The following is a 17,347-nucleotide window of genomic DNA, read 5'->3' on the forward strand; positions in this document are numbered from 1 at the left end:
AGGTTGTAGACCAACCGGTGGTTACTACCACATCCACGAAAACAATTGCTTCAATACCAGGATCTATAATGATTGCAATTCAAATTATATCTTTTAACGTTTAAAGGTAAAACCTGCTAATGATTCCCAAAATGCTAGAAGGGGGAGGATTGTTATTTCAAATTCAGTGTATTGTGTTTACATTTTAAAATTTCATTCTCTTTTAGTTTGATTAAGTTTCTTTAATAGCTGTACCTTCATTGTTTCCAAAAGTCAAGAATTTTTTTAGTCCTCGAAACTGCATCCCCATGTCTCTCCACCTTGCCATTGTAGAAACTCAAAGAATCATTGGTCTTGACCTAGATAATAAAAACAACTGTTTGGATCCTTTTTTAGACAGAGGGTAGAATTACAGGTTTGTTTTGGAGGAAAATTCTTAAAAACTATCTTGACATAGTGGGTAGTATTAGAGGTCTGCTGGATGGAACTTTTCAAAAACTATCTTACATAGTTTAGTGAGGGTGTAATGTCCCCTACCTGATTAACATAATTAATCTATTTCAATATACTAAAATTGATTGAGAGACTAATCATGAAGCCAGCCATTGATATTCTTCAATTTATTAGTTATTAATAAGTGCTGATTTATTTTCCTCATTAGATGATTAATTTCATTATTCATAGTTCTTAATATAGATATCAAGCCCTGCTACTACTTCAGCTTTAAGGGAGAAGGGTATATGTGTGTTACCAAAGTGCTTAGAGACCAAATACAATAGGTTCCCTCAAAGTTTACAGATCCAAGCCCTTACCTATCATGGGTCTATACCCTCAAGGCTTATGGGTCGCTGATCCCCACCCTATTTTGGGACTTAACCTATTGCTTGGATTTAGACTGCCCCTCTTTGGAACATCTCATCCTCATCTTCTTAAATACTGACAGTAATAACATTATTCAGACTATAAGTATACTAACTTCTCATGTATTATGAATATATATGAAATTAAGTGTGTCTGTCATACATATTGCAGCCTATATTAATATTGCTACTACTAAATTCTGCATAACAACATTATCAGGCTTCATATATTAAGCATACATATTCAACACATCCCCATGCATACCACCAAGAATAAAGATGCTACTGCCTGTAACTTAATAACAGTTCTGATCTGATCACAATCCATGGTGATGTTGCTGGATGCTTTGATTCCTTTCCTTTATATCTCTCAATGTGAGGGAGAGATCACACCTCTTCATCATGCATGCCCTTTGGCAAGAAACACACCCTTTTACCATTAGAACCTTTTGAAAGAGTGCAACTCTTCATTATTTCTGCCCTTTGAAAGGGTTGTACATAACCTTTCATAATCAGGTCTGCACTTATTTGAATCAGATGTGCACTTCTCATTTCCAAATTATTCCCCTCTCAAATAAGGTTCTCTTCTCCCTTTTTTATCTCATTGTTGAGGGAGTCACAACTTTTCCTTCCATGTCTTTTGACCATTCATTAACTTAATTAAATTTAATTAATTATATTTAATTATATTTTAATTTAATTTTTTTAATTTTATTATTATTAAATTATATTTCAAAGTAGGGACATTTCATAGGGGGTAGTCAAGATAGTAAGAAAATCCTGAAAAGATGGAGGAACAATTTCTTGAGCTGTGACAATTGAAGGCATGATTCTTTTGAGCTCACCTCTTTCCAATGTGGTTGAAAGACATGATACAAAGAAGTCAACATGGTAGTAGGGCATTTTTTACATTTATCAGTGTTTTGGACTTATTAATGAATAAATAATAGAAAGAGTTATGCTTGTGTACAACAATTACTACATTACCGAAAAATACTAATTGCAGAAATATAGTTGCATACAATGGACATAACATGAGAATATTAAATAAAAAAATTATTGCATGAGGTAGTCGACAGACAAAGCTTGGTACATATTGTATCTGATATATCAATTTCCTTGCTTGATATTGGCTTGATTATTTATTTGTCGGTCTCCCAGTACTTTAGATGAGGGGGTTTAGATTGTGGCACAATGAATCTATGTTTAGTTGTGTTTAATACCAACCTTGTCGTTCTACAAAACTGAATGCATTTTGTCAGTGCATACTGTTGACGTGGCTAAAATCGCGAAACTACGACTTCATCCGGCCAACGCATAATAGAATGCTAAGTATCCTATCCTCTCTTGAGATAAGGAAATCCCTAATGTTGTTTTAAATTGATCAATGGGGATGACCTCAAGGTTTTGGTTGTCAAGTCTTGATTGTAGGATAGCTTAGTAGTTGATGTGTTTTGCTAGGAGCACAAGGGGACTTACGTTTTGCAACAAGGTGGTTTGCTGTGATTGGTAGACTACGAAATAAAATCAAAAGGGAAGGGTTCAAGAAGCCTAAGGACAAGGATGATAACAGCTGATGTAGCGGGTAGACAGATTTCGATAAACCAGTTCTTGTTTCACCAGAGATACCCTCACAACTAGACAAAAACGGTGCAAGCTCCAAGGGATGAAGGATTTTCAGACCGGAGACGCTCATTTTAGGCACCCAATTCTAGCGTAGCGTAAGATGAACACCTCCAATTGAACTAGGCACAGTTTTGGGTTCAGACTAACCATGCACGATGACCTACAATCAATAGACCCCCAATGGTATGAACCAAAAATGCATCAAATACCCCTCCACACTTCACCATTAAAATCCCTGCACTCTAAAATTAGCCAGCTGTAAGAAACCATGCAAACAAACTAAAACAAAGACAACAAACACCATATTTCAATGTTCATATATTTGCTTCAGCTGCCATTACAACAATTTCTGCAACATCTCTATGCTATGCCTAAAATCTAACCTATTTTAACTCTAAAATCTAACTACAAAATTCTAACCAACAAAATTCTAACCCTTTACAAAAGAAAGGCCTCTGCCTTTATAGAATTTACAATTTTGAATCGAAGGGCAGGATTGACTGCATCCAAGGGCTGCAACCTGCCATCCAGAAGCTGGCAGCCTTAACCCATGCCCATTAAACTCTCAGTCATCTATCCAACCACTATCTCAACTACCTACAATTGCCTGGATTCAATTTGAGTCTATCCAGTAGTTGGACATAACTATCCACAACTGACCTTTTTCCCCTTTGTTTCAAAATATCTTGAGTGGGGCCCACAGGCAGTTTTATAATAAAATAGTTTCAATTTTCAGAAACTGAACTTTTGGAATTAAATCCAGCTGTGTATTTCTCGAGAATGCATAGACTTGCCGCATTCAGAGTGTTCTTCGGTCTTTGGTCCTGGTGGTGGACTTCAGCTTTGTGGTCTGGTGGCACAACAACACGCTTCCCAATGCTCGGTTCAGATCTCGCGCTCCTACATCTTCTTCTTCAGCTTTTAGTGCCTGACTCTTTGATGTTTCAGACCTTCTCCTGGTTCTTCGGGACGATGCCTTCGACCTACGAACAATCAATCTCACTTTAATAAATCAATTTGAAAAATTAAAATTAATTTGACAAACATTAAATTTTAACGTTTGGCTCGAGATGAATCTTTAAATGTTTTTCGCTTGATAGAGGTGAAATGTGAGATTTTATTTTAAATGCTCATTTGCCTCTCTCTTTGGAATTTCGTGCATATTAGGCAATTTGAAACCCCTAAGCATTTTTTGAATTTCGGCCTTTGAGGATTTCGACTTATTAGATTTTGAGCCAAAAAGGCCTTTTGCAAAGTTATTAAAATGCCTCTCTTCTAACATCTTCACGATTCCGGCCTAAAAGGCCATTTTGCCAAATTTTAAGTGATTTCGGCCTAAAAGGCCTTTTTGCCAAATTTTGAGTGATTTCAGCCTAAAAGGCCTTTTTGCAAACTTTAAGTGATTTCGGCCTAAAAGGCCTTTTTGCAAACTTTGAAGTGATTTCGGCCTAAAAGGCCTTTTTGCAAACTTTAAGTGATTTCGGCCTAAAAGGCCTTTTTGCAAACTTTTAAGTTAAAACGCCTTTACTTCTCATTTTTGCTTTTTTGAGTTATAAGGTCATTTTCGGCCCAAAAGCATATTTATGAGCTTGAAGTGGTTTTTGGCCTGAATGGCCTTTTTGCGAGTTTGTTCATTTGTCATTTTCGGGCGATTTAACTATTTTGTGAGATTTTTCAGAGGGCATGAAACTTCCGAACTTTATCCTTTTGCTCATTTTGCTAAGTGAAATTGGGTTTCTAAGGCAACTCACGCGAGGTTTACTTCAAAGCATTGAACACTTCCTTCATTTCTCTCCTACTACGCGGGCAGACCAGACTCAAAGCATTGAACGCTTCCTTCATTTTGTGTTGCAGCTTTTGGATCAGGCTTCTCCTTGTGTTTGTGGTTTCTATTCTTTCAATGACGTTTGCTGTTTGTGGTGGATCTCCTTTAGTAGATTGGGTTGTGGTGTGGAGGGTTTGCCTTTTGCTTGATTTGTGGACCTTGTGCTTCTTTGTTTCTATTTTTTTCATGAGGGGTTCTATTGCTGCTCTGGCTCTCATCTTATTTTCCATGTTTATGTTTGAGAGCCTGTTGATGGGCTTGGTTAGGGTTTGGTTCTCTATCCCTCTTTTCCCCTTCTTTGCCAGTTTTATAGAGGTGAATGGCTCTTCTATTGAGGTGGAGAGTGGTAGGTTGGGTGAAGTTGGATGGAGTCTTTTGGGGGCTTTTGCTGCCCTATTTCTTGAAGTTCTGGGAGCCTTTCTAAAACCCAATATTCCAGCAAACTTGGATTTTTTTGATCTCGTCTCTAGATCAGGTGGGGTTGAAAGGTGTTTGGCTTGTTCAGTTGGTGGTCCATTTATCTTCAGTTCCTATTGATGTGGAGAGAAGTTGTGTTGGAAGGTAGTTGAATTTCAGATGGATTGTCTCTGTTGGTTTGAACTTGATGGTTTTGGGAGCCAAGTCAAAACCCAATATGAAGGTTTGGGGAGCCTTTCAAAACCCTTTGGTTCTAGATTGTTCCTTTATGCTTATCTTCAAGAGACTGGTTGTTATGGTTTCGAGATCCTTGCTAAAACCTAATGCTCAGGTTATGGGTGCCTGGGAAAACCCTTAAGGAAGCCTTGATAAAACCCTTTGATTTTATTGTATTGACATCTTTTGGTGGATCGTTTCGGCCTCCTTTTTTTCACGTCGTTCTTCAATGATTATTCTTTGATGTTAGGTTGAGGTTGGGTTGCTGGTAGTGTATGTTGTATCTTTTGGCAGTTTTCTTCTTTGGGTTCCGGATCCGTACAAAATCCAAGGTTTCAGGTCCCTTCCAAACTTGTTGTATGGGGTTTCGGGTCCCCTCAAAACACTGTTTGATCCTTAATCAAAAACTTTATTTCACTTCAAATATCCATTGTTCAATTAATAATTTAATTCACAAAGAAATATAGATGCCGAATGAGGTTTGATTGAAGGAATAAGTAGAGGAACGTGATGGGAGTTTTAAGATGTAACTATTTCCTTCCTTTTGAATCTCTAAGTAGTATAATACTTGTGATTCATCAAGTTTGGATGCAACAGACATACCCTTAAATAGATGTTAAATGACATAAAATAGACTCAATTTTTTTTCCACAAAATGCACTAATGGTTTGAATTTTTGTTGCCTTAGCCATTTGCCCTAGTCATCTGTTTGTGTCAAAAAAGTTTGTCACAAGAAAGGAGTGAAGAAAAAAATTGTTTCATATTTCATCCTTAATGTTTGACCAAGTTATTTGGAATCATGATTTCTTATGAGTAACAACGTTTTTTTGTTAATTTTAGTGAAAAAATTGCTGTAATTATTAACAAAAACTCGACACCTAGTTTTTGTCATGGTTACTCTTTTGTAGATTTCTCAAGCACTCATAGGATCTTTTAACTACGGTCCTAACCATGATCTTTTGAGGGTTTCCCTTCAACCATGAATTCTCCCTCATTGAATGGGCTGGAAATACTTGATATCTATTACATTTTCAATTGATGGGTAAGCTTGTTGTTAGTCTTTGCATCCCAGCGTTTTATTTTATACATATAAGAGGGTAAGTGGATTGTGATGTCAAAAGTCCAAGGCTCGATGCCACTGTCTTCTCTTTTCATCCATCTATTTGCAATCAATATAGTTAGAAGTTAGAACACATCAGGTTCATAATTTTCTATTTATAAGTGGTAGAGAGCCTTGATGGAATTTCTCTTCTTCAAAGCATTGCTGCAACTCCAGGTTCCCTAAATTAGGTGGCTCCATGGTACCTGTTGATGTGTTTTTCATGCACATGCGAACACAAAATAAAATACCAAGGTATCTTATCCTCTCTTGAACAAAGTTTCCCCAAATGCTGAAGATTTCACCTAAGGATCATTCGAGAAGACTCCGAGGTTCTTATATGTAGGGTCTCTACGTGTGGATAAGCTCTTGTGGTATGTTGTGATTATGCTGGAATCACAAGGGGACTTACATTCGACTGCTTGAGCATTTAATTTGCTGGAACTTGAATCCTATCTACTAGCTGGAAGATAAAGAAATGGCAAAAGCATAGGGTTTAAAGAATCTATTCTAGGAGCTAGAATGCAAGGATATAGATGAACGACTAGGTGGAGTCCTACTGGGTTAGGTTTCACCATCAAACTGAACAACTCAACACCAGCTTAGTGCGATCTTCTAAGGGATGCTTCGAATATGTTCAAATCGTACACCATCAGACACTGATCACCATTCAAGTTAATGCATGAACAATAGACGCGTAACGACTTGAGATTAAGCTCATTCTATGCCAGTTGACCACGCAAGGCGCACTTACAATCAGCAAGAGGCTAGTGGTTTGGACTAGGCGGATTCCACGCGAGTCCATTCAATAACTTCCTTCATTCAATCTTGCGTTTGCCCTTGCATTGACCTTGATTGATCTTCCTTCATCCTTGATGCGATGAGTGATGTACCTCCTTGACTCCCATGTGTTTGATGAGGCCTCTTCACGATCAAGTGACTCCTCCTCTGGTAGCATACTTCGCCTTGAAGTGCTTGTAAGATCCTTCTTCTCTGTCATCCTATGATTTTTCCATGTGGTAAAATGAAGATCTTGAGGATAGCTTGCAACTCCTTGAACACTTGAAGTCTTCCAATGCTTTAGAAGCACCTTGAGTCCTCCTCCATGCATTTGAAGTGTCCTTGATTATGATGGAACTTGAATAGGTCTTCCTTGTCCTGGCCTTTTCCTCCTCCATCTTGGTTTTATTAATCTACAAAACAAACAAAGGATGATTAAGTATGCATGATATATTTGTTCTAACATGATATTTCTCACCTTAAATCATCAACAAGAAGGCATCAGAATGAAATTTGCTCAAGATCCTCTCCAAGGACAGGCCCTATAGTGAAATTCGCTCTGGACCCTTTGGAAGGGTCAAGAGCGAAATTGGACAAAGTTGCTCAATTAGACCTCATTTTCAACCTTACCTTACCAAGATCAAATCGTTCGCCTTCAAAATTGTTTAGGAATGGGTTTTTCTCAAGGACTTAGTCAAAACTTTAGATCTCCTAGGAATTTCGCTCTGGACCCTTTGGAAGGGTCAAAGGGTCCAGAGCGAAATTTGCATTTTAGCTCAATTTTCATCATTTCTTTGCCTCAAATCTCTTCTCAAGGCAAGAATACATCAATCTTATGCCATAGGGACAAAATCTAGGCTTGAAACAAGGAGCAAAATAGTGTTTTAAGAAATTTCGCTTGGGACCATGGCCAAGGACAAAACCTATAAGGAATTTCGCTCTGGACCCTTTGGAAGGGTCAAGATTGAAATTTGTGATTTAGCTTCAATTCCATCACTTCATTGCTTTAAATCACCTTTCAAAGGCAAGTACATATTAATTCTTTCCCAACCATGCCTTAGCAATCAAGATCTTGGTCTCAACAAGGAGCAAATAGGGGTTGTAGGAAATTTTGCTAAGTTTGCATTTTAGGACAAATTCTTCACATTTTGTGACCACCACTTACTCAAATGCATGCCTAAGGATGCTTCTAAGTTCAATCCACCTCAATCAACACTAGGCTTGATACAAAATTGGGAGCAAAAGGAGTTTTTAGGAATTTCGCTCTGGACCCTTTGGAAGGGTCAAGAGCTTGAAAATTTTTCGCTTTGGACCCTTTGGAAAGGTCAGGAGCGAAATTTGCATTTTAGGACAAATTCTTCTACCTTTTCACTCCTCAATTGCTTCCAAGGCATGATGACACCCTAACTAAGGTTTCAAGGCACAAAATTTAGTTCAAATTTGAAGCAAAGGGAGGATAAATTCAGTTCCTAAGGCATGTATATATCCGTCCTCTCTCCACCATGTCCTAGGAACAAAGATCTTGGCTTGAATAAGGAGGAAAATAGTGTTTTAAGAAATTTCGCTTTGGACCCTTTGGAAGGGTCAGGAGCAAAATTCATGCTTTACTTGATTTTCCTTCACAAAACTACATTTCTCATCCTTTAATCATCAAAAACAAGCCTTTTGCCTTGAAGAAATGCTTGGGAATGAGTTAGTTTGTAGGTTGGAGCAAGGTATAATGCTTCATGGAGAAATTCGCTCTGGACCCTTTGGAAGGGTCAAGAGCAAAATTTCTCAATTAGGCTCAATTCTCATCCTTTTCACTCTTCTTTCCTTTAGACTTGATCTTTGATCCTTTTCTCTGTCATGCATGACCACTATTCAATGTCCTTAGTGAAGAAATAAGTCTTTTGGGGAATTTCACTCTGGACCCTCTAGAAGGGTGAGGAGCTTGAAAAATTTTCGCTCTGGACTCTTTGGAAGGGTCAGGAGCGAAATTTTGCTTTTTGCACAAATTCCTCACTTTTCCTCACTTCACTCTGTTTCACACATCTATTCTCTATTCATACGTCTTAAGGACAAGGTTTTTTGATGCAAATTAGGACCAGGAAGGGAGATATTAGGAAATTCGCTCTGGACCCTTTGGAAGGGTCAGGAGCGAAATTTGTCTTTTAGGTTCAATTTCTTCATTTTTCCTCAACTTTGCTCTTAGACTTGGTTTTTAGATCCTTCCTTCATCTTAATCAAGTCCATTTGCCTTCAAGGTGATGTCAATTCAATACTTTTGATGACAAATTAGGTCTTTCCAAGGATTTCGCTCTGGACCCTTTGGAAGGGTCAAGAGTGAAATTTGTCTTTTAGGCTCAAATCTTGACCTTTTCATCAAATTTCCATATCCAAGCTTATCCAAGGCGTCTCCAAAGGTGAACTCAAGCTTATTTCCCCAAATCTATGCCTTAAAGTGAAAGTTTTGTCTAGAATAGGAGTCAAAAGGGAGCTAAGGAAGATTTCGCTTTGGACCCTTTGGAAGGGTCAGGAGCGAAATTTGCAAAATGCTCAAATTCTTGACCTTTGTCCAAATTTTCAAGTCTAGACTTGGTTGTTAGGCATTTCCAAGGGCAAAATTGGACAATTTTATACCAATCAATGCCTAGAGCTTCATCATTCATCAACTGGACCAATCTCAAAACCTCAAAGGGAAAATCCTTGATGATACTCACTCACAAACCTTCATTGACTTCCTCAAACTCAAACAAGACATAACCTATCAACAAGAGCAAAGCCTAACCTAGAGAAGGCTTACAAAGAAACCCTGACCTGGACCACCAACTGACCCACCTCAACTCAAGCAGAGCCTGCTATCCTAATGAACCCCCTGGCAATCCTCCAATGCAAAGGCTAATAGCCAAGACCAGACAACCAAGCAAAGAAAACTAACCCTAGAAAGCAAAAAGTAGGGGTCCCCATTTGCAATGGGGCGATGTGTAAATACGTCACAACAGTACCCTGGTTTCAATCTTCTTTAGGATTAGAAATGTTCACAACAAATTGCCACACTACTAAAGATTGCTAGAAATATAATCACATACCATGAACATAACAAGAAAATATAAGAGCTGTCTTTATTGCATCATTTATTTTACAAGAAAATATAAGAGCTTTCTTTATTGCATCATTTATTTTACAAGAAAAGCTTGGTATAGGGAGGATCTATTATATTAGCACTCTTAAACTGCCATTTGCTTGACTATTGTTTGAGTGTTGTCTCTGTATCTGTCAATTAAGACATAACCATTGAGCTTGCTATCATTTTGATTTGAGTTTTATGAGTTAGCCTTTTCTTGTATTATGTCTCATGTTCTTGAGGTCCATTTCCTGATGGAGCTACAACCAAACTGTCTGACATGTGGGGTTAGCCATATAATGTTTGGATTTCTTAAAGCTTTTGTTGGTTCCTCTTTCAAATTTGCTGTTTGTTTTAATTTATATTTTCTGATTACAATTGAAGCAAGTACTTTGCAATATTGATTGTAATTTGTAGTATGCATTCCTACAATAGACTTTCGGAGTTCCGTTAGTGTTAATGGTTTACTATGTCTCACATGCTAGAGAGGCAATCTGTTGGAGCTAAAATCTAATCAAGACTATGGTTTTGGTGGATGTTTCAGGTATGGAATCGGTTTATTAGATTTGAACAAACATATGGTGATCTAGCGAGCATGTTAAAGGTATGCATTGTTTTACTGTTAGTTTAATTTTCTTATATATTTATACTGTGCTATGTCCTGAAATGAATTTGAAATATCTTTATGATCAAGAGTTTGGCACCTAGAAAATTGTATTAATATAGCTTAAAAATATTTGATTTCTTATGGTACATAAATAGCCTGGTAACATGTTTACTTTTGAAGGATCAAAGTTGCATAGTTGCTTTACTTTTGATCAAAGTTGTTTGGTTGGTGTGATTAGCAATTTTGATTACAATGCAGAGTCAGGAAGTTTTTGATAACTACCATTCGGAGGGCATCCTATATCAGTTTTGTGTCATTTGGATTTTTCGCATGGTTCTAATTGACAGTCCTCCCTCTGACAATGAGCTTTATACTTCCTGGTTGGTTTGATTAGTTATTTTAATTAGAAGGCATGGTTAGGAAGGCTTTTTGGTGACCACCATTGGGAGGGCATGCTAGACCAGGTTTCTTTTACTTGGATTTTGCATTGTTCTGATTGACAGTCCTTTACTGACAACGAACTTTATACTTTTTAGCAGGGAAGAAAAAAATTATGTGATGTAGGCTGGCCTGACAATGAACTGTGTGAGTAGGACAGGAATTTCACTGAAAGATGCATACCATATAAATTTGAGCAATGTGTCTGCTTGTCCAATCAGGTAGGGGAGTTAAGAAAAAATTAATCAAGTGTTAGGAATACTTCCAATGAACAAAATGCTATTTGTAACAAGGAAATGCTGAAGGTAGAGAAAGACTAGTCATCTGAGATTTTTTTTTGCCACAAGTACAGCAAAAAGCTTCTATGGAATTGCTTGTGTTTTAGTATATGTGGAACCTGAATTTCTTTACTGTCTGATATATATCAGATTATCCTCGAAAATTGTTATCAAGAATTGATGTTTAGAATTTCTTGGATAAGGAGCTCTTTTACTATCCAGACCAAGATTTTATGTGCTCCATCTGATTTCTGTGCACACCATTTGCCATATTCATACACTTGTGGGTGACTGTAAATTTCACATGTCAAGCATCCTTTGGGTCCTCTAGGTCAAGTGAAATCCTTCCCTTTCATTAAGTGCCTAAGGCTCTCTCAATTTGGTCAAGTTCCTCACTCTACCATTTGTCTTCAATGCTATTTGCTTTTTGTCTTGCTTTGGGTTGTAGTCTTGTGCCTTTGAGCCAATACTTCGTCATCTTTAGGCCAGTGAAGAAAAGAGCAGTCTTAAGACTTTGTTCATTTCAGTTATTCCTTTACAATCTAGTCCTTTTGTTAGTTAAATTGTTATTATAGCAGATGATAACTATCCTTCCTTGCTACCTCCTTTTATTTTTTTTCAAAATTCTCATCTGCAAGAATTTAACAAGGACTTGGGGTTTGAGTCTTGCTGGGTTTGTCAATAAAACTTGCTGGGTTCAGTTCGACGTGGTGAATAATTGTAAGCACTTTCATGTTGAAGCAAAATGTTTTATTTTCGTCTTCAATAGGTGCATTCTTAGTGGATCAAATTGATTGGTGGCTCATTCGAAGTGCACTTTGAAATGATTTTTTGATGGTTGGTTAAAAGCAATAATGTTATGCATCATGAAGCCATGTGGCTTTGAAGGCATGAATTTGGGCTTGGTGTCGAGGGCTCCTCTCCTTGATCCTACCCTATATCACAATAGGGAATGTACAAAGGCCTTGCCTATCTACCCCTTTCTAGGGGGAAGAGATTGAGGAGAAGATGAGTTGTTGATAATTGAAATTTTAACAATTTCACAATTAAAAACATAGAAAACAAAAGGCAATTGTGGCTCCAACACAAAGCAGGGAATGAATTTCAATAGAAAGCATGGAAGGGAAAGGCAAATTTGGAACCCAATTGATCATCAATTTAAACACTTACACAATTGGAAACTCAATAAATAAAAGCCACTTGTGGCTCCAAGACAAAGTGAGGAAATAACTTTAGAGCCCAAAACACCATCTAGTCTTGTCTAAGACCCAAAGGGTGAAAATCTTTCCAAAATCGCAATGAAAATCCTATCTTGGAATGTTAGGGGTCTTAATTCTTATAGCAAAAGAAGCTTAGTCAAGCATCATCTAAGTGTACATTAGCATATATTATTTTGTTACAAGAAACGAAGCTTGGGCTTGAGGAGTTAATCATTGTAATGACCCCATTTTAGGGTTCTGTAATGTTGCAATTGGCTCTGACCTTCTCGGTGGTGTCTGGGAAGTTATTCGATGTTGCTAGTGAGCGCAATTAGTCTTGAGAACACTTATCCCACTTTCTGGGGCAATTTTTGGCTTCTAGTGTATTCTCCAACAATCTTGGAGAGGATGTATATTTTTAGCACCGAGTTGGCCTCATTTCTCATTATCCTTCATCGAGATTAGTCTAGTGTAGTTAGATTTTGATTTCGATGCTTTTCGACAATTTTTGCAAAATGGGTGCATTAATAGCTTTATTTTCTATGTTACTCTGAGTTTCCGGGACGAAGACAGTTGGGGACTTGGGTACGTGTTTCCGGGACGGTGATTTTTTTTTGCCAATTTTGGGGATGGCTAGGGGATGGCAAACGTGACGTTTATATAAAAATTGAGAAAATTAAAATATATAGGGAAATTCTAAATATTCATACGAAAACATGGATAAAACATGCACATATCCATTATAGAACCTTAACATATAAGTACTAGCAGAGTTCTTATGGCAAATTTGTGTTAAATTGAGAGTCAAAGTCAAATTGCTTATAGAATTCATTGTCAAAATTCACTGTCTATATGCAGAAATTATGGGGACTTCCTCTTGGAGTCCCCTATCTCTGGGACATCCCTGAGATGGGGATGCGTGAAAAAAACCGTAGTTTATTTTATTTCTAAGGTTGCTTAAATTTTATCAAAATATTTTAAAGGCTCCTTAGTGTCATAGCTCCTCGAAACAGGGATGAAATGTTTTAACTCAAATGCTTAAAACTGAGACCTTGCATATCAAATTATCATTATTTTAATAAAAAAGGTCTTTTCAGAGCTAAATTGAGTAAAAATTAAAAAGGTGGATTTAAAATTGTGATTTCCCAAAAGTTTGGCGGAAAAAGTATGAAAGACAGTTTAGGGGAGCATTTGGCAGTATGCAAATTATTTTATCCTCTCGAATGGGTTGGATTGAACTTTGTTTGTTTCAAACTTTCAATCTTCTAGAGGATGGAAACCTTGTTGAAGAATATTGGCTATGGTGGTGAGAGATCCTCCCTTGTCAATGCAGTGAGATTCAATCGAAGTCTCAGTTTGAGCATAAAGATTTCTGGTTCAATTGGAGAAAACAAGTTTTGGGAGCAAAAGATTCGTCTATTTAGAGTTCTAGTTTTACAAGATTGTCGGTTAATTAATTAATATTTCTCTGCTGGGTAAATAGATTGGAGTTATTATGAAAATTGATGCCAGCAAAGTTAATAATTTATTTAAAGTATTTTATGTAGTGGGCACTCCAAAGAAATTTTGTCATGACCTTAGTGCTTAATATCTTGACATTGCATATCAGTGAAGACACACAAAAGGAGGTGTTTTTTGGAGTTTCCTGGGAATATGTACTTTTTTAGCTTGTCGATGCCCTATTTTGAAGCCAACAAGAAGACAAAGGGAATCGTAAGGGAATTGAGGATGCAGGTCAAGGTTGGGACTAGCGCTAGAGGACAAAAATGAATAAGACAAAAGAATGGGAATCACTAAGAGAAAATGAGGACATGACTCATCTAGCATGAATCGTAGCTCTGTTATGTGTGCCATTGATTAGTGGAAAATCATGATATATGGCTGCCTCTGTTAAAGGAAATCTTTGGCAATGGAGAAGACAAAAAAATCCTATTGTGTTGGCCACCAGCTTACAAGGCATAGTGGGACGTGGGAACTAATGGAACAGGACGTAGGCTTCTATCTTGCTGGATTAAAGAATATTATCAGACGTGGGCGTGCTTCTCCCTTGCCAACGATGGAGTTTGGTCGGACTTGTGCATTAGGATCAGAAGATTCTGTAGTAGTTGGAATCTAGATAGTGGCATGGGCATAAAAAAATGAATAACAAAGAGATTGTGGACAGTGCCTGACCTGGCATGATTTCCTTGGTACCTTGTGATTAGTTTGGACTGCAAAAATACTCTCTAGTGTGATGTGGAGCTGTATTTGTCTCGGGGACAGCATTTTTAAGTGTTTCATGGAGCAGTTAATGAAGGAGAGCTGTGAGTTAATTTTCTGTATTTCGTACATACTGTAATCTGACATTAAGAGGTCAGATTTAGACTTCTTTACCATTGTTTTTCTCATTTCTGTAGCAGCTCTCCATCTTATGGTACCTCTGTAAATATGGAAAATAATGACAAATCTGAAATTTCTGATTGTAAATGAATGTTTTTGTTAATTCTTATCAAGTTTTTTAGATGCATTGTTTACTTGGTCTGAAATTAATTCCAACTGAAACTTCCATATGAATTTTCATGCAAAATGATTGACAAAATACTTCATTTGGAAAGAGTGTAAAAGCCCAGTAAATACCAGTGTGGGATTTACAGTATGTTATGTAAGTTCTTTCGAAATCGGTAAGCTATAACAAAGGACCCTTATTAGCAATGTGTATGCAAAGTGTTTGACATAATGCCTAAACCGTAAATCATTGGAAGTTAGATATTAAGGTACAAAATTTTTCGGGATAGCAAATATTGGTTGATAGTTATAATCACTCTCCTTAAAAGATGGAAAAAATGGAAGGATACTTTTGCTAGAGTAGATGGTTCTTTCATGTTCGCCTTGGTTCAAATACTTAGTGGATATTGAGGATATTGGACATGAGCCTAATTGGCAACTTTGTCAGTGAGATACTTATCCACAAATTACAAATTCTTTTTATGGGATCATCTCTCCTTGATTTTGGAAACACTGAATAACAAACTCTTCATCCTACGGGTATACTTCAACAACATCTTTAGTTTGAAAATAACCAATGAGATATTTCTAGGTTGACACAATTTTAGTTAGATTTTGTTTCTTTTGTGAGTTGTTGCAAGCTTTTGGTGCAATTATAGTTTCTAGATTTGGAGTAATAGGAGTGTGATGTCCCCATAATAGTGATTGATATCTGAATATACTGATGTATCAGTTATTTAATTATATGAGTTTATGACTGAAAACTCTTTAGTATTATGTAATCAGTTTCATAAACATAATATTTAGATTATTCCACACATTTACATTATTAATATATATCCATTAAATATTACATAATATTAATATTATTATTTACATGGTAATCATAATGAAATATTGATAAGGCAACAATAACTAATAAGACTGATAAAACATTAATAAACAATATAAAAGAATACTGTGGCAGACAAGATCTGACATGCGTCAGATCTGTCTGCCTTCCCATCCATTAAATAAACCATACATGAAGACGGCACCTATATTAAGAAAGTCTTAAGATCAAAATGGTAATTGATGATCACATGTTTATTATGGAAATCGCTAGTTAAAAGTTTAAGTCAGCGTGGCTAAGACATTTAAGGGTTAATAATCAAGACTTCATCAAATTAATCATGCAGTGACTATGGTACAGACCGATGGCCTTTCAATGACTTCGTAAAGGATGTAAAATATATTTCAACATAAGTAAGGGAGCAGTCGAGAGTATTAGTCTCCCAGAGATATGAAAGAGGGTGTCGAAGATAGTCAATTAAGGCTTATCACCACCTAGGATTAGGCCAGCGATTATTATTCTTTAAGAAGCGATTAAGAAAGGACAAATAATCATTAGCATTGTCAAAGAAACTTAAGTCAAAGAGGTGCGATGCCTTATTCTAAAGCGGTTGCGATTATAATAAAGTCACAACTCTTCATTGATTGAAGAGTCACAACTCTAAGTGGAAGGAAGTTATATAAGGAGGATACTGCGTGGGAGACAAAATTAGAAAACTCAGATTATAGACAGCAAAGAAAAAGTGACAGTTCAGGTATGTTTGCATACTCAGATTTAGTGGAAGGATTGGGTTTTTAGTATGTTATTAAACATGTAACTGCATCTACTCCAAACCAAGTGTCATAACAGCACTGTAATTGCATCAACTGTAATCTTTGTATTATGATAATATTCTATACTGCATCTAACTGAATTCATATAACACAATAGCAGTATGAATTGCACCCTAGTTAAGTGAACTGCATTATTCTCAGTACCTTTGATTCTATAATTCGAATATCTGTCAGTCAGTATAATACGATATTTAAGTGAACAGGTTCTTTCCATTCATTTAGCAACTATAATGTTAATAATATAAGGATTACCTAAAACACAGATCATTTCTTGTCTCAGTAAGAATTTTTTTGGCAACTAGGTAATGGATTTTATTTAATACGTTAGTGATTAACTATTGGTCACTGTAATTTCTGAATATTGATAATTCTCAGTATGGACACTTTAATCTGGAGAATGTATTAATTCATAGAGTCAATAGACTTCCAAATGATGTCACTAAACTAATGCTCTACAATCATAGTAATACTAATAACATACATTGTTCATAAATGCCCTTCCAGGGAAGTGAGGGGATCTGCAGGGGGGTAAATTGCCCACCCAAGTAGATCACCTACTGTGTAATGATAAACCAGTAGGCCAGGAGGGCAAGTGACTGCTCCTGGGCTTGGGTCTGGCAAAGGTGAACCACCTCTACCATCCACTGGCTCTCTGGAACGGGTGATGAATTAATTAATTAAGAAGTCTGAATAGATATGTCTGCCTTCCCAAGGAGAAGGGATCTGTAGGGGGGTCGATTTGCCCACCCAAGTATTCCACCTACTGTG

At 36.8% G+C, this 17,347-nt stretch overlaps 1 protein-coding gene across 3 annotated transcripts in view; it reads left to right on the forward strand.

Annotated features, from left to right (window-relative positions):
* The window catches only part of LOC131029706 (cleavage stimulation factor subunit 77), a 205,659-nt gene that overhangs the window by 80,673 nt on the left and 107,639 nt on the right, over positions 1-17,347 (forward strand). For all 3 annotated transcript variants that reach the window (XM_057960309.2, XM_057960310.2, XM_057960308.2), the window contains exon 17: positions 10,453-10,512. In XM_057960309.2, coding sequence (XP_057816292.2) covers positions 10,453-10,512 — 60 coding nt within the window. The remainder of the gene's footprint in view (positions 1-10,452; positions 10,513-17,347) is intronic.

This window comes from Cryptomeria japonica, chromosome 9 (assembly GCF_030272615.1).
Source record: "Cryptomeria japonica chromosome 9, Sugi_1.0, whole genome shotgun sequence".
NCBI lineage: Eukaryota > Viridiplantae > Streptophyta > Pinopsida > Cupressales > Cupressaceae > Cryptomeria > Cryptomeria japonica.